This window comes from Crinia signifera, chromosome 4 (genome assembly GCF_055691185.1).
Source record: "Crinia signifera chromosome 4, ASM5569118v1, whole genome shotgun sequence".
In the NCBI taxonomy this organism is placed as follows: domain Eukaryota; kingdom Metazoa; phylum Chordata; class Amphibia; order Anura; family Myobatrachidae; genus Crinia; species Crinia signifera.
The window spans coordinates 74,970,195-74,989,165 of NC_139220.1; the positions used below are offsets into that span (position 1 = coordinate 74,970,195).

General features: G+C 40.6%; 1 protein-coding gene across 3 annotated transcripts in view; it reads left to right on the plus strand.

Moving 5' to 3' along the window:
* The window catches only part of FNIP1 (folliculin interacting protein 1), a 118,050-nt gene that overhangs the window by 29,407 nt on the left and 69,672 nt on the right, over positions 1-18,971 (plus strand). Inside the window, exon 1 of one of the 3 annotated variants that reach the window (XM_083181856.1) lies at positions 16,429-16,793. The exons of the other annotated variants lie outside the window; for them this stretch is intronic. Within the exon in view, the coding sequence (XP_083037982.1) occupies positions 16,783-16,793 (11 nt within the window). The 5' untranslated portion in view covers positions 16,429-16,782. Of the gene's footprint in view, positions 1-16,428; positions 16,794-18,971 lie in introns of those variants that run through there. 3 annotated transcript variants of the gene reach the window in all.

Sequence of the window (18,971 nt, forward strand, 5' to 3'; positions counted from 1 at the left end):
TTATAAAACATTATGCTCTTGACGTTTCTCTTGCCCACTTTGGGAAGCATGTTCTCCAAGAGGCAGTATCTGCGGATACCTCTGTATAATAAAAATTATTCATGCTTAACATTACCCTCCCGTTTATTTGTCTTGGGTATGTCCCAATGTATGGCTGCCATGGGGATCGTAGAAGAAAGAGTCGAATTATACTCACCGATAATTCCTTTTTCTTCCTAGAGATCCCATGGCAGCCACTGATTACCCTCCCTTGTATTATGATGTGTTTCTCTAGGGACCTTGGTACGGAGACACTCAAAAGATACAGCAGAGGGGAAGGAGGGGTCTATTATACCCAAGGTGGGCGGTCCCAAGAGAAATCAATCCTGTCTGCTCTGATGGGGGAAGGGAATATCCCAATGTATGGCTGCCATGGGATCTCTAGGAAGAAAAAGGAATTATCGGTGAGTATAATTCGACTCTTTTTTATTTAAGCAAATCTCGGCTAGTACAGTACATAAGGGTCTCCCTCCCCCCAACACACACACACAGAGGCATTACCTGAGTTATGTAGTTTAAATGAGAATCGAAACATAACATTTTTATTCAAAAATAGTAAATACATGGAACCCCCCCCCCCCCCCCCTCCTCCGAAGAGTGCAACAATATACGTATCTTTTTAATCTTTTGTAACTGCGAACACTGCTCATCAGAATATCAGGTACAACCTGGTCTATTAGGGGTATGGATTGTATGGTCGACCTGAAGATGGTCGACAGTCATTAGGTTAACATGGGACAAGGTCAACAGGTCATTAGGGTGACACAAGCATTAACTCGACATGGGTTTTTTCATTGTGTTTTTTACCCGAATGTTGACACCGTAGACATGGACACAGGTTAAAGTGCACCGCGTCCCCTCGCATGGCTCGCTGCGCTCACTCCCACCACGCCCTAGTGGATGGCAGGACAATAAATACCGCCTGTCTGCTCAAAAAAACAGTCAAAACCCCCAAGTCGACCTTTTGACTGTCGACCTTTTGACTGTTGACCTACACCATGTTGACCTAATGACCTGTCGACCTTGCAATATGTCGACCTAGTGGTGTTGACCATCTTTAGGTCGACCAACCGACCGTAACCCGTCTATTAGTTCTCGGGCCGCGCATTGTGTTTATTTCTCACGACTACTTTACTTTTTTTTTTTTATAATAGAGTAAACCTGTAATGCACAAATGTTTGCTTCAGCTGATCTGTGAGGAAATAAAACGCTTGTTCATATACTGTACATTTCCTAAATAATTTGTCTACAGAGGATACAGGTCTGAAAGTACCATATGTCAGGGCAGATTGTGTCTTTTAAAGCATGACTCCCAGGTAGGGTAAATGATGTATCCTCCTGCTCAGGGCACTACACACCTCTCACACCCTCTCACACGGTGATCTCAGGTTAACTTTACCATCTCTGTCCTATATTCTGCTGTTTCCTTTTGCATAATGAGACGTGTGACTAGTGTAATGCACAGAACAGGAGCCAGACATCACTATATAAAAAAATATATATATGGTTAGTCTTTTTATTACTTTTTATTAGTATCTTGGTCTTGCATCTATTTGTATATTTCTCATTACTGTCTAGAAGATTGATACTACCAGTCGCCTTATTAAATAGACTACTGATTAGAAGCCATCAACCATTGCACGTTGTTATGTTGGAACGTTTAAGACCATGGGGAAGTGATACATCTTCTGGAAATATTCTATGCCTCTTCGATGGCTGTTTTCATTGAGCATCATTTAGGAAAGTACTCTGCGGCTATTGCTCTGTAAGCTAGAACCACCAGCTTAATGTGTTCTTTTTCCTTTTGAATTGGGTTAGTCTGTGGAAGGAGGAAGTGTGTTTTTACTGCAGTCTACCGTCACGTTCTTCTAGAATTTGGCTGTTTTGAACTGAAATAACTGAATAAAGTGCTGGCTGTCCCGCTCTATGTGAATGCGTGTTAGAGGAAGTACAGTTTCGGAAATCACCCCTCTTTGTTACTACACAGGAAGGTTCTGCTTTTGGAAATGCTCCTCAAATGTAAACACAAACTGGAAGCTTGCTCTGGAGTGTGATGGGGATGCAGTTATAATTACTGTACAGCGTGTAAGCAAGACGGTTTTCTAGTCTCCCATTTATCTGTTTTTTTTTCCATTTCATAAAATGACGTAGAAACTGCATTTTACGTTCTGTATCCAAACTATGGGCCTTATTTTGGTTCATTCTTTCTGACAAAATCCTTCTTAGATGGACAAAACCATGTGCACTGCAGGGGGGGCAGATGTAACATGTGCAGAGAGAATTAGATTTGGGTGAGTAATTTTGTTTCTGTGCAGGGAAAATACTGACTGCTTTATTTTTACACTGCAATATAGATCTCACTTTGAAGTAAAACCCCACCCAAATCTAATTCTCTCTGCACATGTTACATCTGCCCCACCTGCAGTGCACATGGTTTTGCCCATCTAAGAAGGATTTTGTCAGAAAGAATGAACCAAAATAAGGCCCTATGTACTAATAGCCAGATTCTGGAGAGTTCACAGATGTCTCCTGGAAAAGGCTCATTAGTACTGCAGACCACGGTCCCCATTTTTATCAATGGGTTTTATGGTCTGACCCTATGTACCTTGACTATTAACCGAAAATGCCCACAATTGAATACTGAAGTCCAGCTAGCGGACTTAATTGCATACCCCCCAAAAGACACATTTGTTTAAAGATCAAAATTCTGCAGTGATGTGGACTGTAAATAATTGCAGCACTGCTGCAATTATTAATACTATAGGACCCTGTGTCACTTTTTAAGGTGTCTTGATACAACATTAAGGTAGTCTTAGTTTAGCACATTTACTTGGGACTCTGATGATGCAGATTGTGTTATCATAGCGCCACTATGTCGCAACCTGAATCATGCTATTGTGCAGCAGGTGCCAGGCAGTGATAATGATAATACCATCACAGCTCCCCTGCTCTTCCGCCTCTCCAGGTTATGCTTAGAAGCTGCTTGGCTCTTCTAGTGTATACTGATGCTGTATTTATAATGTACATGCTGATTGTAACATGTACATCTCAAATACGGTAACACACACACAGACACACCGACACACCTGGCTATTTGCACTTAAACAGAACAACCGTTGAATTGGTCTGTTGTGCACCATGTAGTGGCAGCCACCCTTCTCACCCCCTTCCCCAACCTGAAGATAAATGTATAAATATATATTTTTACAACCATTATAATAATTCTGTGCATAAAACAAAGGTGGTTTACATTTACCTTTAGAAAGCAAACAAGTTGCTATCTCAAGTGCGCTCAAATAATGCCCTACGTATTTTGGATGTGGGAGACTCAACCTGTACTACTTGTAGACATAACTGTTTTCCTATAGTTGTGATGTGTAATGCTGTGTCCTCATTTCCTCACTCACAATTGGTGTCTCATGACTGAATGAGTCAACCCTAGCACTTAGCAGGTCACATGCCGGGTACTTCGGGAGGCTCTTCCTTAGTGGCAAATTTCCAGAGATGATACACAGTGTCACTCATTGCTCATAGCGCGTGTGTAAAATAGATTTATCTAATTTATTTTAGTATTTGATTACTTAGAAATGCATTGAGTCACACCTGGGTTGCATATAAAGCATTGCAATTACAAACATCTTTGTAGAGCTGAATAACCAGACGTTTGGAAAGCTGAGTCATGTGGCAGATGTAAATGTTCTAGAAATGATGAGCAGACTTCTGTGTTTAGGTACCATTATTGGCCTTCTGCAGATGCATCTGAGGGTGGGTACACACTACTCTACAATGTATTGTGAAATCTTGGTACCAATCTTCAAAACATTGCGTAGTCGTAGTGTGTATACCCACTGTATATTGTACACGCGACATTCATTGCATCGTGCTGCACATCAGGTCGGGGGATTTCACTACTGATGCATTGTTACATTAAGCATTTAATGATAGATCAATATTTCCAAAACGGAATTACTTATATTCCCGCCAACTAAGAACAGTTACCATCCTGACATCTCCATCACTGTTGACAACTCGATAATCCACCCTACCCCACAAGCTCGTTGCTTAGGGGTCATCCTCGACTCTGAACTGTCCTTTCTTCCCCACATTCAATCTGTCTCTAAATCATGTTACATGCATCTAAAAAAATATCCAAAATACGACCCTATCTCACACAAGACACTACCAAATCTCTTATCCATGCACTCATTATATCCCGCATTGATTATTGCAATAGTCTCCTAACTGGTCTTCCCAAGAACAGACTCTCCCCACTGCAATCCATTTTAAATGCTGCTGCTAGGCTGCTCTTCCTTGCAAGATGCTCATCGTCTGCTGATCCGCTCTGCCAGTCCCTCCATTGGTTGCCTGTATATTACCGTATTCAATATAAAACACTTCTACTTGCATATAAAGCTATTAACCATACTGCACCAGCATATATCTCTGCACTTATCACAAAATATATCCCATCTCGACCACTACGCTCTACACAAGATCTGCGTCTCTCTTCTGCACGGATCACTAGCTCCCATTCACTATTACAGGACTTTCATCGGGCTGCTCCCATCCTATGGAATGCCCTTCCATGCACATTAATACTCTCCACCAGTCTCCAAACTTTCAAGCGTTCCCTGAAAACTCACCTCTTCAGGCAAGCCTATCATATTTAAGTTCTACATGCATAACCCTCCGAGGCACTTATGTAATATATAGTTTCCCTTCTGGACTTGTAACTGCTATGCTATTACTGGTGCCTGTCCTTGTGTTTCCCCCCTATATCCCTATAGATTGTAAGCTTGCAGTAGGGCCCTCCTACCTCCAAGTCTGTCTGTTGTTGCCCAGTTTGTCTTATCACTGTCTACTATTGTAAAGCGCAACGGAATCTGCTGCGCTATATAAGAAACTGTAAATAAAATAATAAATAATAATAGATCACGACGGACAGATCATGTGGTGGATTTGTAAGGCCGTGCATTATATCCTTCCATCTCATTGCCATTTGCACCATCATTCAAGTGTGCTTTACAAGTACTTTCAGCTGTCTAGGTAATTGGGTAACTAGAAAGTGTTTGTTGATCAAACTGGCAAAATGAGCAGTACATCTAACCACGGTGGTGTGTTTAGTTTTTCTAGATTGGCTGATTTTGGGGGAGGTATTCAAATCCGGGTCACCATTGTTGAGCCAGCCTGACAGTCGTGGCCCGGTCCCCATCTCGGCCCGCTCTACTGCATCTCGAAAAGGCTGGACTGAATGTCCCGCCTGTCGAGTGTCGAAAAAGGGGATGTGGCTGTGAGAAACAGCCGTGGATTGCTTTTTGTATTTGTTGGAATGGTTTAGTCAAGCCAAGAATGAAATCCAACGACAGGTTGTTGTTTTCTAGAAGTTACAGATTTAAGAAGGAAGATGTTTTATCAATTTGGATAAAGTAGACAGTAACAGGGAATTCTATACCTGTCAATAATGCTTCTGTTGCCACTTTTGATGATCTGAATGACTAGCTGATTTCCATGCCCTGGATATTTCGATTCAGAATAAAGTTCCCAAAGATATGTTGTTTCTATCCGCTTAATTTGTTCAGTGGCCGGATCTGCCCAATAGACGTTGTATCACTTGGAGGTTTATTGGTAGTGAGCACTTAAAAGTCTCAGCAGGTATATGAAGGAAACCGGTCCCAAATCGGCAAGTGTAGCATTTTTTACTTTTATTTCAGTAAACTTATGGCAACAGCAACCTGTTACATTAAAATAAAATGCTGCTATATGTAGATTTCTTCAGGCCATTCAAAAATAAGTCAGTGGAGACTGGCTTATATTTTCAGACGTTCCACCGAAGACAGGGCTGACGGCTGACGTCATGTGACGTCCGCTGCCTGCTCCCGGCACACCACCTCCCCTCTGAATTCCGATGAGAACGCCCAGCATTTTCATGGGGACACCCAAGAAACAATGGGCGTTCCCATGGGCGACACAAAATTCAATCAATGTATGAGATCAAACATGCGGTTACAACGATCAAAGACCCAATAATCAACATAAAAAGTGGTGCATAAGGTACATTGCGACACAGTTACAATATAATACAATGGGGATGTTAGGTTGACCAACGGGGAGTGGTTTACACCTCACTGTATGCTGAAGGATTTAAAATAATAGTAATGTAATGGGGGTGCGGAAACCCAATGCAGTCAAAAGAGCGGTGCTCTGTGATTGTGGAGAAAGTGGGTTCATGTCCAGGTGAGATGCAGGTGTGCTGTAGTAGTTAGCACATCCACAGCTGGTCTGACTGCAGTGTCCTACTAGTCTGGACCTTTCAGCACTGTCCTTTGGTGGCACGCAGTGAAGTAGTGGTGATGTTCAGGGAGGATGCTGGAGAGGTCAACGGCTGCGAGCGGGGGATGCGAGTGCTATGTGGAGCTACCCCTGCCCTCCATTAATTTGAACCTGCTGCAACACCATGTTCCCCATGCATTAAATGTTCTTCCTGCTTATCCACTCAACCACTCACATTGTAAGCAGGTGCTGACTACTGCACACCTGCATCTCACCTCCACAATATTGGAGCACCGCCATTTATTATCATTACTAATATTTTCCATCCATCAGCCGTTGATCAGCCTCACATCCCTATTGTATTATATTGTTACTATGTCGCAATGTACAGTACCTTATGCACCACTATTTATGTTGATTATTGTGTCTTTAATCATTGACCATCACATCGTCTGTGTCAAGTTATTTATTATTTTGTAATAATAGCTTTACTATTTATTTTGTTTTAAATGTTTTGTGTATGATTATCACATTTGTGCGACCATTTTGTGCTACAATATCAGACTGGATTGGAAAAATCACTCCAACGATAAAACTGATTAAGTAGGTAAAAACAACAACTTGCTTCTGCCACGTTGTGTTGTTCATGGGGCTGATTCTGTAGACCAGACCACTGGTGACAATCCAGTCCTCATATTGTGCTAATGGTTATTTCACCACTAAGAGTCGAGCAGTTTATCTTCTCTTTATCTGCATCTTCCTGTTTCCCAAGACCCGCGCTGCATGGCACTTGAGGACAGTGGCAAACATTTCCTTGGCATAGTCTCACTTTGTTAAATCCAATCCAGTCACGAGTGTGAGTGTTATACATGGAGCAAGCCAAAACAACTTATTTTGCCAACATTGACATCAGTTAACATTTCATTCCAAACAAACAGCAGAATACTAACATGTTTCAGGTTACATCTTAATACACCGACCTACAATTAACATGTCATTATCCTATGTGGACTCTCCTTAGCCCTCTGACTCATGAGTGATAAAAATAACAATAGGTAGATGTGTTAATGCTTCTAATCATACCCCAGACATCCATCATTAGGGAAATACAGGAGATGACATTTCCATGTTTTCAGTTCACCTCTGCGGGGAGTGCAATTATCCTAGCCAAGATAAAGTAATGCATCCCTTTTTAAAATAAGGGTTCTGTTTAAACCTGTCTGCTAGTGAGCTATTTCTGGTCTGCACATGATAGCAATATCTCGTAACACAGCAGTTGTAAGTAAATTAGGCCCAAGTATCCATGTATGGTCAATAAAAGATCTTTAGACACTGCAAGAGAAATTTAGTTATATAGTGGTTTGAAACTGCCACACATCCATCCATGCGGTTTTGACATCCAAACCTCTGTTTCCCAATGTTGGCATTCAAAGCACAGTGCAAATTTTAGTGATACCCAGGCTTCAGCACAGGTGTTTAAATCAAAATAGCTGGAGTACTAATTAAGTCACCAGGCTGATGCATGGATATCACGAAAACCTGGACTGTTAGTGTGCCTTTGAGGACTGTGGTTGGGAATGCCTGCTCTAATTTCTGATCTCACCAGCATTCTTAGTGACCTAATATGAGTTGGTTTTCCCATCATAAATAAATCTTTATTGGCATCATTAGCAATGTTTCATTATTTACAACTAAGTGGGTATTCAATCCCTGCCGCTATTTTCGACAGGGGTATAAGTGGTGGGCGGCTATTCAATGCTGTCTTTCCTGACCGTATTGAAGAGGCTGATCGACAGAACGGGCCGACTTTAAAAGCTGTCGGGCCCGTTTTGCTGATAACGGCCATGAATTGTCGCGTTCACAGACAAATCTCGACAATTCACTGGCATTTACGTGGACATGCCATCTTCTCGCCGATCGGCAGGCCTGGCGATATGCTGTCAAGCAAAATGAAAACCAGCCAGGGTCACAGCTGTGGGGACAGATCAACAGTCGTGGCCCAGGATTGAATACCCCCTTATATTATAATTAATAAATATTTGTCTTCAAGTAAAAGCTCATTCATATGGCTCCATAATATAATTATTAAATGATATGGCCCCCATTACAAGAATTATGTAGGTTTTTTTCTTAGTTCATGCAGAATGATTTCCATTAGAATTAATGTGTTGCGCCTCCTTATCATCTGCTCAAGACCGTGATGTGTTGTGTTGTGTAGGATTTAAAAAAATAAATGTTGATTTCATAGTGATTTTCTGGTATACGGATGGCTAAGAGGCAATGTCTACGTCGACATTAACAAACTGTCAAAATGCGTTTTTCACTTTTTATTTTCCTTGATTTCTGGGTAATTTTCCATATTATACCATACATATGTAGACCCTAACTGCTCAACGCAAGGCAAAGTTGTACACTAACTGGGGGTCCATATGCTCAGTTTTCGACTTCGACCAAAAAAAAGTGGCACATTTCATGTCAACCTTTTCCATTTGACCAGGACATTGTCTTAAAACCACTTTCCAAATGGAGCGCACTCTCTAATACTGTTTATGTAGTTCAGGTATAGCCAAGTTCCATCATGCCTTGCCACAGTTTTGCTATTAGGGAATGGCAAGGCATGCTGGGATGTGCAGTTTTACAACAGCTGGAGGGCCACAGTTTGGTCATGCCTGATGTAGTTTGTGCAGTGGCATTGTTTAGAAACTTACAATGTATACGGCTCTTCACCAAATCTTTGGCGTAGTGGGAACATTGTGTTTTTATATGAAGATTATGTTGATAATTGCAACAAAATAAAAAACTGTTTCTTTTAGGTTGTGTGTTGCAATTTTTATATTGCTGGCAGCTTCCAAGTGATGAGCACTTGTTATCTGCTGCTGGAAAAGAAGCTGAGTCTGAAGCCAAAGAAGGTCCAGCTAAATGGGTTTCTCCGTGCGCCTGACAATATGCACCATTGTTTCCTAGTACCAGCTGGTAATATGTAGGGCTGTTCATTTATAGTACTTTGTGCACATTAAGTGCTCTGTATGTTGTCTTCTGTAGGGCAAAAAAACAAATGTGTCTTTTAAACTGGCAAAGGAAGCTGTAACCTCTATTGTTTCCTTTTGGTAGTGTATTGAAAAATCCAAGTCCCTAATACTGCTTTCACATTGCAGAAATGGGTAATGACACGGTATTCTTAAATGGGACTTTAAAACGGGTCTGAGCCTTGAGACCTTTCACATTTCAGGTGAAAACCGTTTTAAAAATCATTTTAACCCCCCCCAAGGGACACGTTTCAAGCGATTGAAATAGAGCTGTTCAAACTGCCAGAAAAACGGCTTTAAAACGTGTAGGACTCTGCTTTTTAACCGTGTTGAAATACCGGTTAATTTTAACCGGTAAATCAACTCTGGCACCTTCACATTGCAGCCTTAAACGTTTTAAAATGGAAAAAAAATGGCAATATACCGTTTTAAAAGTGCGATGTGAAAGGGGTATGTGATAGCTTTTCAGGCATACGGCAACATTTAAGTAAATAAACAGACCTGTTACATGTATAACCAATATATCCCTTCCTTCTTCTAGTCTAGAGTTTGGGGCTTGGCAGTAAACATACATAAGCATTTTATTAGCTTTTCTGGATCTCATACTGTATGAAAGGTATACCCACCATCTAAACATAGGGCAGCCAACATAAAAGTGTAACTACAGAGCAGTCATTCACGTGACCACCATGTCACATTGTGGAAATCGGCTATAAGGGGAGTGTCTCTCTTCATTCTATTTCACTCATTCACTCTCTCATTCCCATATTTTCTCTTTAGGAGGAACTCATTTGCCAGCGAATCCCTTTGCCTGGATGTATCCGCACAACAATAGCCACTGTGTACGGCTTCCCAATCTTACACATAAGTGTTTGCAGCATCATAGGGTAGTGAGCACTTTGGTGCAGATCTGGAATTTGAATGGCTGGGCATAGGGTGCAAAATGGGGTGCAGTGCTGCCACTTAAATGCCACAAGGTGTTCATTCTAGCACATGCCATATTTGAAAACCCATGCAGTTCCTCTTCCCTGCCTCGGGTGTCGATGTCTGGTGTAGTGCTTCTACCACAGTGTGGTCTGTATATTAGCACTGACATGCGAACCAGTCCTGTGCTAGAAACACCACAGCAGACAGCGACACCCCAGGCAGGGAAGAGGAACTGCATCGGTTTTCAAATATGGCGGGTGCTAGAATGAACACTAGCCACAGCAATGCACACCCTTCACTTCCACGCAAAACTTTTTTGGGTATGCAATTTGCTAAAAGGCCAGAACAGTTATATTTTCCTGCAGTGTCATTGAAGCAAACACAGGTTAAGGAGACACTATCCAGATATCTGTTATCCAAACTATTCCGAAAACCATACTTTCCGTAATGTACTTTTTTTTTGCTAAAAGCACTACTGGGGACATGATGTGTATCTGGCACTACTGGGGACATGATGTGTATCTGGCACTACTGGGGACATGATATGTATCTGGCACTACTGGGGACATGATCTGTATCTGGCACTACTGGGGACATGATATGTATCTGGCACTACTGGGGACATGATGTGTATCTGGCATTACTGAGGACATGATGTGTATCTGGCACTACTGGGGACATGATCTGTTACAGACACTAAATATGTGCCAGAAAATGTATGCGTAGCATTCATATTCAGTACCTGAGTTAGTACACAAACTTTTTGAAACCTTGTTTCATGCACAAATAAAATTCATGTGTTTGATTTTTTTCTACAACATAAACACATTTCTTTTGTTCACACAAGATTTAACTCAAGATACCTCATTGAAATATAAAAGTATTCTGAAATCCGAAATAGTCCAATATTCAAAATGTTTCTGGTCCTGAGCATAGTATAGGGGATACTCAACATGTAGTAGTGTTTTTGCTGTTGTTTCTTAGTAACCTCTGGCAGTGAGTAACAAGTATTAAGTAAGTGTCACAAGGCTTTTCTGTAACGTAACTGTATTTTGTTTGTCATCTTTTGGTTCTCGTGGTCACTACTGATCACTCTGTGGTTTTGGAGAAATTGCAGCAACAGTCTATATGCAAGAGACTTCCTCTTCTTTTCCGGCAAGCAGGGAAAGGGGTCAGGGAAGCATGTGACCATCATCTGTTATAATTAGCGTTAGGACTGTCTGAGAGCATTACCTTCTTACTACCAACAAAGACTAGTGTTCAGGAGACTAGGGGGGAAATTTACTAAGATGTGAAATACACTTCACAGGTCATGTTGCTATGGGTAACCAATCAGAAGCTAGTTCTTATTTATTTTTTACCCTCTAGAATATAGTAGACAGGATCTGATTGGTTGCCCATAGCAACATGATCTGTAAAGTGTATTTCACATCTTAGTAAATTTCCCCCTAGATCTTCTTTTATGAACATTTTAATGTGCAGTTTGGTAAATCCCATTGTTAGAGGATGTTATTGAAGCACTTTAAAAAAACAAACCCTTTTCCCACTAATAAATGTTCCACATAAATAACGGTGTTCTGCTGTAAAACAGAAAACTATTAATTTATCCTCTTAGGTCTTGGAATTGTTGTATTAATATGAGCTTGTGATGCACAGCAAACATTTAATTTACAAAAGACTGTTGCTGTTATGTCAGAGTGCCAGTGTTAAGGTTGTGGTTAATGTTATGGCCTGCGAGTGGCTGACATAACTGTAGAGACTTAGCTGATTAAGTTTAAAGGCAAAAACAGGTTGGTTTTGCCCTTTTAATTTGAAATTCTTGCCGCTTTGAAAATACACCATAACTTGCTGGAATTGTGCCAGTGCCTGCTATTCTCTGGTTATTAAATAAGAATCTAATGTACAGTAACAGGGTGTGAGATGCGAGAACCTGCACAGTCTCTATGGTTAAGGCTGTTGATTTAAAGCAGCCATAATTGTAAAAGAATAAACCAGCTTTGTTTTTGCCTTTTTAAATGATTGGTGTTTCAAATCTACAGCCATAATCATTGTGATTGCGCTGGTTCACCTCTCACATCCTTTTCTACTAGATACACACCTGAACACCTGAACAATTTCAAACACGATCTAACCAATGTTATGATTTTCTCAGTTAAACGATTTCTATTGTGAACATCAACAATCAGAGAGATTTATGATGTAGCAGGTGGGTGGGGGCATATAAGGTTTGTTGGCGAAAGAGCTGCCTTTTTAGGGGTGCCGGACTGGGTCCCGACAGTCATTTACCAGACGTCGGAATCCCTACTGTTAAAACACCGACAGGCGGGTGGCTGATGGCCAGCAGCTATTCTTCCTCGTGGGGGTCCACGACCCCCGTAGAGGGAGAATAGAATAGGTGACGAGCGTAGCGAGCCACCGTGCCCGCAAGGGGCTTTCTTGCGCTCGCCATGCTGTCTGAGTCTGGCCAGTTGGGATCCCAATACCACACCCCATTTTAAGATGCACGTAAAAATTATTTTAGTCATATCCTTCTAAAAGTCATGTCCCCCATTACAACATAAATAAGCTTTCAGTACATGAGGTTAACGCGCATGCAACAAATAGTATAACAATGTGTACTAATTAAATATGTATATACCCCTCTAGTTACTACAGAATATAACTGACATTTAAAAAATGAATTAACGCTGTACTTCACAGGAATATGGCACAGTATAATTGTTGCTGCACAGAAGAGTTTCTCAGTGGCGGTCGCTTCTATCAGTGATTTTCATATTCCTATTTATATAAGCTTTGATTGGTGGTGTATGGATAGCTTTTTACTTTTTATATATTAAAGATATAGAGAGGGCGCTAGGCAATGGGCTGGTTTTGTCAAATAGCTGCTATTACAGGTTACTGGGGGTAGTAACTCCCCCGGTTAAATACAAACCGAAAAAGAATAAATGTAACAGCGCTGATCACCGGAATTAAATGGTTAATACAATTTAATATGGGTAATGCATTGCACAAATAAAATTGGATAAAACTGTGCAATTAATAAAAATACATTGTAAATAACATTATTTGTTAAGGTATATTCACCCACTGATGCCACTCAGTAGCTGCAGATCAATTGGATGCAAATGTCCATTCTCATCGGCCCAATGGATAATTAGTACAGTCCTCTGTCCTCTGTTCTCTGTTCCTGGTGATGTCTCTGGGGGATAGCACACCCCTCTATGTTCCGTTGGTAGCCACAGGGGGATTTTCTCAACCCCTGCCTCTGGACACTTCTGTGTGGAGGATATCTGGCTGTAGACAGGCTGGTTCGGAGGTTGAAAACCCGGGAGGGTGTAGAAAGGTCCCTCGTTTTGTACAGGACTGGCAAGTAGATGCTGTGAGAAACTTGCATATTGTAATGCAGCAATGGTGGATCAGGGGTGGGGGAGCCTTGATGCATTTCGCTGCGTAAACTGCAACTTAAAAAAAAAAAAAAAAAAAGGGTTACACCGTTTTAACCATTTAATTCCAGTGATCAGCGCTGTTAAATTTATTCTTTTACTTTATATAACCTACAGATATGTGGACCATAAAGCTATAGTTACCAGAAATTCTAGTTATAATTCTGGCATCATATTGAATATTGTCAACAACTCATATCGTTGTTTTGTTTCCGTATTGCAGGGGTGCTCAACATGCATCCTCCAGCAGGGCATGGCATGCTGGGATATGTAGTTCCACAACAGCTGGAGGGCTGCATATTGATCTCCCTCGATCCCTATGGGTCCCACAGAGCAATATTAAGGCACCACCCATCTTTTTATTTACCTGTCACACATCTTAAAGAAAGTGTTCCATGGGATAAAACACACGTCAAAAGGACATGCTCATTTGAGATACTGAAACTGCCCTGTTTATGAATCCATCAATCAACACCATGCATTTATTCATAGAATTTCAGCAAGTGTGTCGGTCTTGGTGGATGTGGTCTGTTAGAGAAGTACTTCCATTATATCCTATTTTCTTCGGCAGTGGAATGAAACCGAGCATGCAGGACATATTTACTTGCAGATGTGTCCTCATACATTCTGGCTGAAGACCCATCATAATACCCTAATGAAGCCCCAGCTCTCATGTGACTCTGCCACGCTGAGCGTGTTTTTTTTTGCTCAAAATGTTTATCTTTATTTGCATAAGTAAAACAACTAGAATTTGCTAGCATACTCTAGATCAGGGTCCTCAAACTATTTGCTCTGGGACCCCATCAGACAATAAAAATAATCACGTGACCCCAGCAAGTTACTGCAGAAGGTCATCACATCACACGTGTAGTCCACAGACAGCACATACATGGCAGCATTGTGGAGGCACAGAATGATGGGAGGAGTCTAACATAACAGACAATTCAACAGATATTTCAGACTCCGTTAATCACTGACTGAGATTAGAAAAGTCATCAGCCTGATGGGCAGCAGCATAGAGTCGTGACCCCATGCTGAGAAGGTCAGGACCCACTTTGGGGTCAGGAACCACAGTTTGAGAACCGCTGCTCTAGATTGAGTAAATCTGTGTAAAGGCCCCCCCACACTGGGCAATTTTGAGATGAAAGCAGCTTCAGTGCAAAAGAGCGATGAGCAGCAATTGCTGATATGTGCTCCTGCATTACTGCCCGCTGTCGCTGCTCACCTCATGGTATTATCAGCAGATGAACGATGTGGTAAACAGCTTTCCATAGCATCCTGCTATGGGGGGGACCGATTTGATTTAGAATAACCCCCAGCGTGTATGCCCCGTAGAATTTTATATATATATATATATATATATATATATATATATATATATATATATATATATATATATTTCTCCTAAAATGGCAAACAAGAGCGCTCCATAGTGCAGAATGAAAACGAGACATTTATTTATTCAAAACAAGTTTGTCTTCAATAAAATCAGGCAATTATAACGTACCACAGCGGGACCGCTGGACAACAGCATACACAGTGGTATCTCAAACACACAAAGTTGGAGTGGTCACACTCGTGGGTGCCGATGCTTCAGTCGCATCATATGGACAGGACTTCAACGCCAGGCCACGCCCCAATGCGTTTCATATTCACGTACTTCCTCAGAGGTACCTGAGTGCAATTTATTCTTCTGTGGACGGACTATTAACCGTTTATGTGTGTCAAATCACACTTAATACATGGTCTATATATATAATACACTGTATAAAGTTGTTAGATCGCCGGGTGCCCTCCTCGGGGTTGGGCATATAAGGCTGTAGCAGGCAATACTCTCGGATTGTAATCATAAGGATCATCCTAGTAATTGCTTCAGTGTCCTGTCCCCTGATGTAAAATTATTTATTTACCATGTATTTGTCCTAAATTGCCTTGTACTGTTATTTGTGATGCCATAATAATAAATATATGCATGTTATGCCAGTTACTGTGTGGTTAAAAGTGCAGCCTAGTTTTACCGCTTTCTCACCTCGTCTGCAATGCGCTGAATACGTATGAAGACCCATACCAGGTGTGCAGCAGCTCATCTCGGAGTGGCTCAGCCCCACTGGGCCTGTCACACAATATGTCGCATATAAATGCTCCGGTAGTTTATTGTCTATTATTCAGCTAATACACAGCTTTTGATATACGGTATGTTAATATCATATACTGTCTTTACTTGTCCTTGAGGTGCACAGACATGTGTTGAACGTTCTGCAGTGCATTGTTGTCTGTGAGGCAGTGCGTGGGTTAGTAGTAATGCTATGCCCATGGCTGCTAGCTCCAGTTTCGAGCTGAAAGCTGTGAATTGCATGAAATGAGGAGAGTGCCTAGGATTGGTTGGCAGCCCTGCCTCAGATCCAGGTGGCAAGCAGTGATCGCTCCGTGCCACATGACAGCTGTCAGTGCCTGCTTTTCTACTTGTCTGGCCTGCTTCTCAGCAGCATTAAACACAGGCATGCTTCTGCTGACAAGAATGTCACTCATGAAGGTGGGGAATAAGTGGGGACAGAGTTACAGCAAAGGCATCTTCATCTTGCAGCCCCCTCACTCTTTTCACTCTGAACCGTCTGACACTTTTTGGCAGAGGAGGTGCACATTTTTAGTTGCCAAGAGAACATAGTCAGATGGTTGAAGACACATGAGACCAGTCTAAGGAGAGAGAGCAGCTCAGCTGACACGCAGCACAAGCAAAATAGAGTTTTGTCCCTGCTAATTAGCACAGTCCTACAGTATCTGCAGCTAGCATTATATACAAGAACCACAGAAGAGAAGGACTGTTTGCAGCCTCTCAAGATTTAAAGCTGGTTAAATGGCTCCTGGTGCTAAAACAAAGACCTTGCCGCTGGCATCAAATATTTTGAAGGTGTCTCCTATGATCTGGTTGTTGATGTACTGTTTAAAACACAACATGGATAGTGTAATGTTCATGCCACCAGTCTACATTCACCACATGCCAGCGTTTCTGTTTTGGTTGAATATGGCTTATTGCTATTTTTAACCGCTGGAACAGGTGAATCTGCAAGCAAGGCAAGATGCAGTCCAGGTACTTTATACTGTATATCATTGCTATTAAGGATTTCTACCAATACATCTGGATATTTTGTAAATGTTCTGTAATCAAGCACCATTTATCTCTGACCAATCAGAGTTCAGTCCTGAATTTTCTTTGCTAACATGTTTTGTGTACACTTCATTAGAAAATCAGATGCCTACCCCCATTCACTATTTTCTGATTTTCTATCCTTCTGGGTGATTGCAAGTGACAGATGTCAGTGTTTTTGGTGTTACTAAATAGTATATTGTTACTAAATATTTAGTCATAGTGCAATACAAACCTGGAATCTTGGCAAGTTTATATTTGGTTTTATACAGAAGCCACCTAGTGCCTTTAAGATGTTCTACTGTACATATAAAGTAAAATACATTGTCTGATCTTTATTTGTTCCATTGTGAAAATCTAGGCTGGGTTGAAGCATTATATGTGTGTGTGTGTGTGTGTGTGTGTGTATATATATATGTGTGTGTCTGTGTATATATGTGTGTGTGTGTGTGTGTGTGTATATATGTATATATGTGTGTATATATATATATATATATATATATATATAATATATATATATATATATATATATATATATATATATATATATATATATATACTGGGAATGGTGCTAACATGACAAGCATGTAAAGTAGATAAGCTGGCGTGGTCTATAAATATAGCAACTGCGTGGATTATTTTTAAAATAGTCTCTGGATTTGTCTATCCCAGAGACATGCTCAAATGTAACGCTGTCATGGATACTCAAGTACCCTATGTCTGTAGGTGCACGCAGTAGGCAGGATGGCTTTTAGAGAGTTCCCAGAAGTGAGACATGCATATTGCTAGTCCGTGTGGGCCGACTGATAAAAACACTTCATGTGGTCACTGGAGATAGTGATCAGACTGCAAACTGGAAGACGCCGCTAAATTCTGTCTTTTGAAAGTTTTTAAACTTGGATATAAATGAATGATGAAGTATAAGCTATATTGCATTACCCAATAAGCATTTTTATTTGGGATGGTATTATTATACAGTTGTATTGTGTTTTTAAAGCTGTAATTATTATTATTATTATTAGCAATCGTATATACAGCAGTCCTGCACAGAACTACAAGTTCTAAACTCTTTCCACACCAAATACTTTTTTCCCACATTCTGGAGAAACCAGATCTACTGGATTTACATAAAACAGTGTTTGGAAAAACTGGGATTATACTTTTATTGTTTGTTTGCAATAATACACCATTATGGTGATATCTGATTTGTAAATGATCAAATATCACTATAATCCTGGATTTGTGCCTCTTATTGGTAGGATGGAGGGGGATTTAGTGAACAACACCCCATTTCTGGAGCGCCATAGCACTGTACACAAACAGGTGTTTATGGGGATATGGCGTTGCGTGACTCTCAGTAGTCATACCCAAACATTTCATTTTTGCAATATCTTTCTGACAGGCAAAGCACACACAACAAAATGTGATCCAGTCATGCAGGAAAGATCACTGAGCAGTTTTATTATGTGATAACTACATAGAATATCAAATGACATTGACCTTTTTAGATACACCTGTTTATCTATATTCATGGCTACTTCTAATAGCAGATTATTATTACATTTTTGCTTGTAATTTCTAAAGCATTTCTCTATATATTCCCAGTAATTGTCTATATGTTTTAAATATATATCTGTCGGATTTAAACGGCACAAAAAACAGCATTAGATTAGTTATTATTCATTGTGCCATAAATGTCATCTCTTAGCTAGATATATTGATGATCCTAAGATGTCCTAATTGGTGATTGGTGGAAGTTGGCATCCATTTTTTAAAGCCGTTCATTAGGAAGTTGGCATCCATTTTTCAAAGCCGTTCTTTAGGAAGTTGGCATCCATTTTTCAAAGCCGTTCATTAGGAAGTATGACGTAATCTGGTCTCTACCTAGACGAGATTATTGATGATCTGTTTTGGAAGGGTTCAATAAATATCGCTAAGCAATGGCAGAACTGGCTATTTTTCTGTATGATAAATAATGATGGAAAGTGCTGAACTCCACAATATTAACTATTTATCAGCTCGCACAAATATATTTTTTTTTTTCTGGTCAATCTTGTTGAGCACACATAAAACCTCAATTCTGTGTTTGATATCTGGATTCTAATGTATTATTTAGGCTAT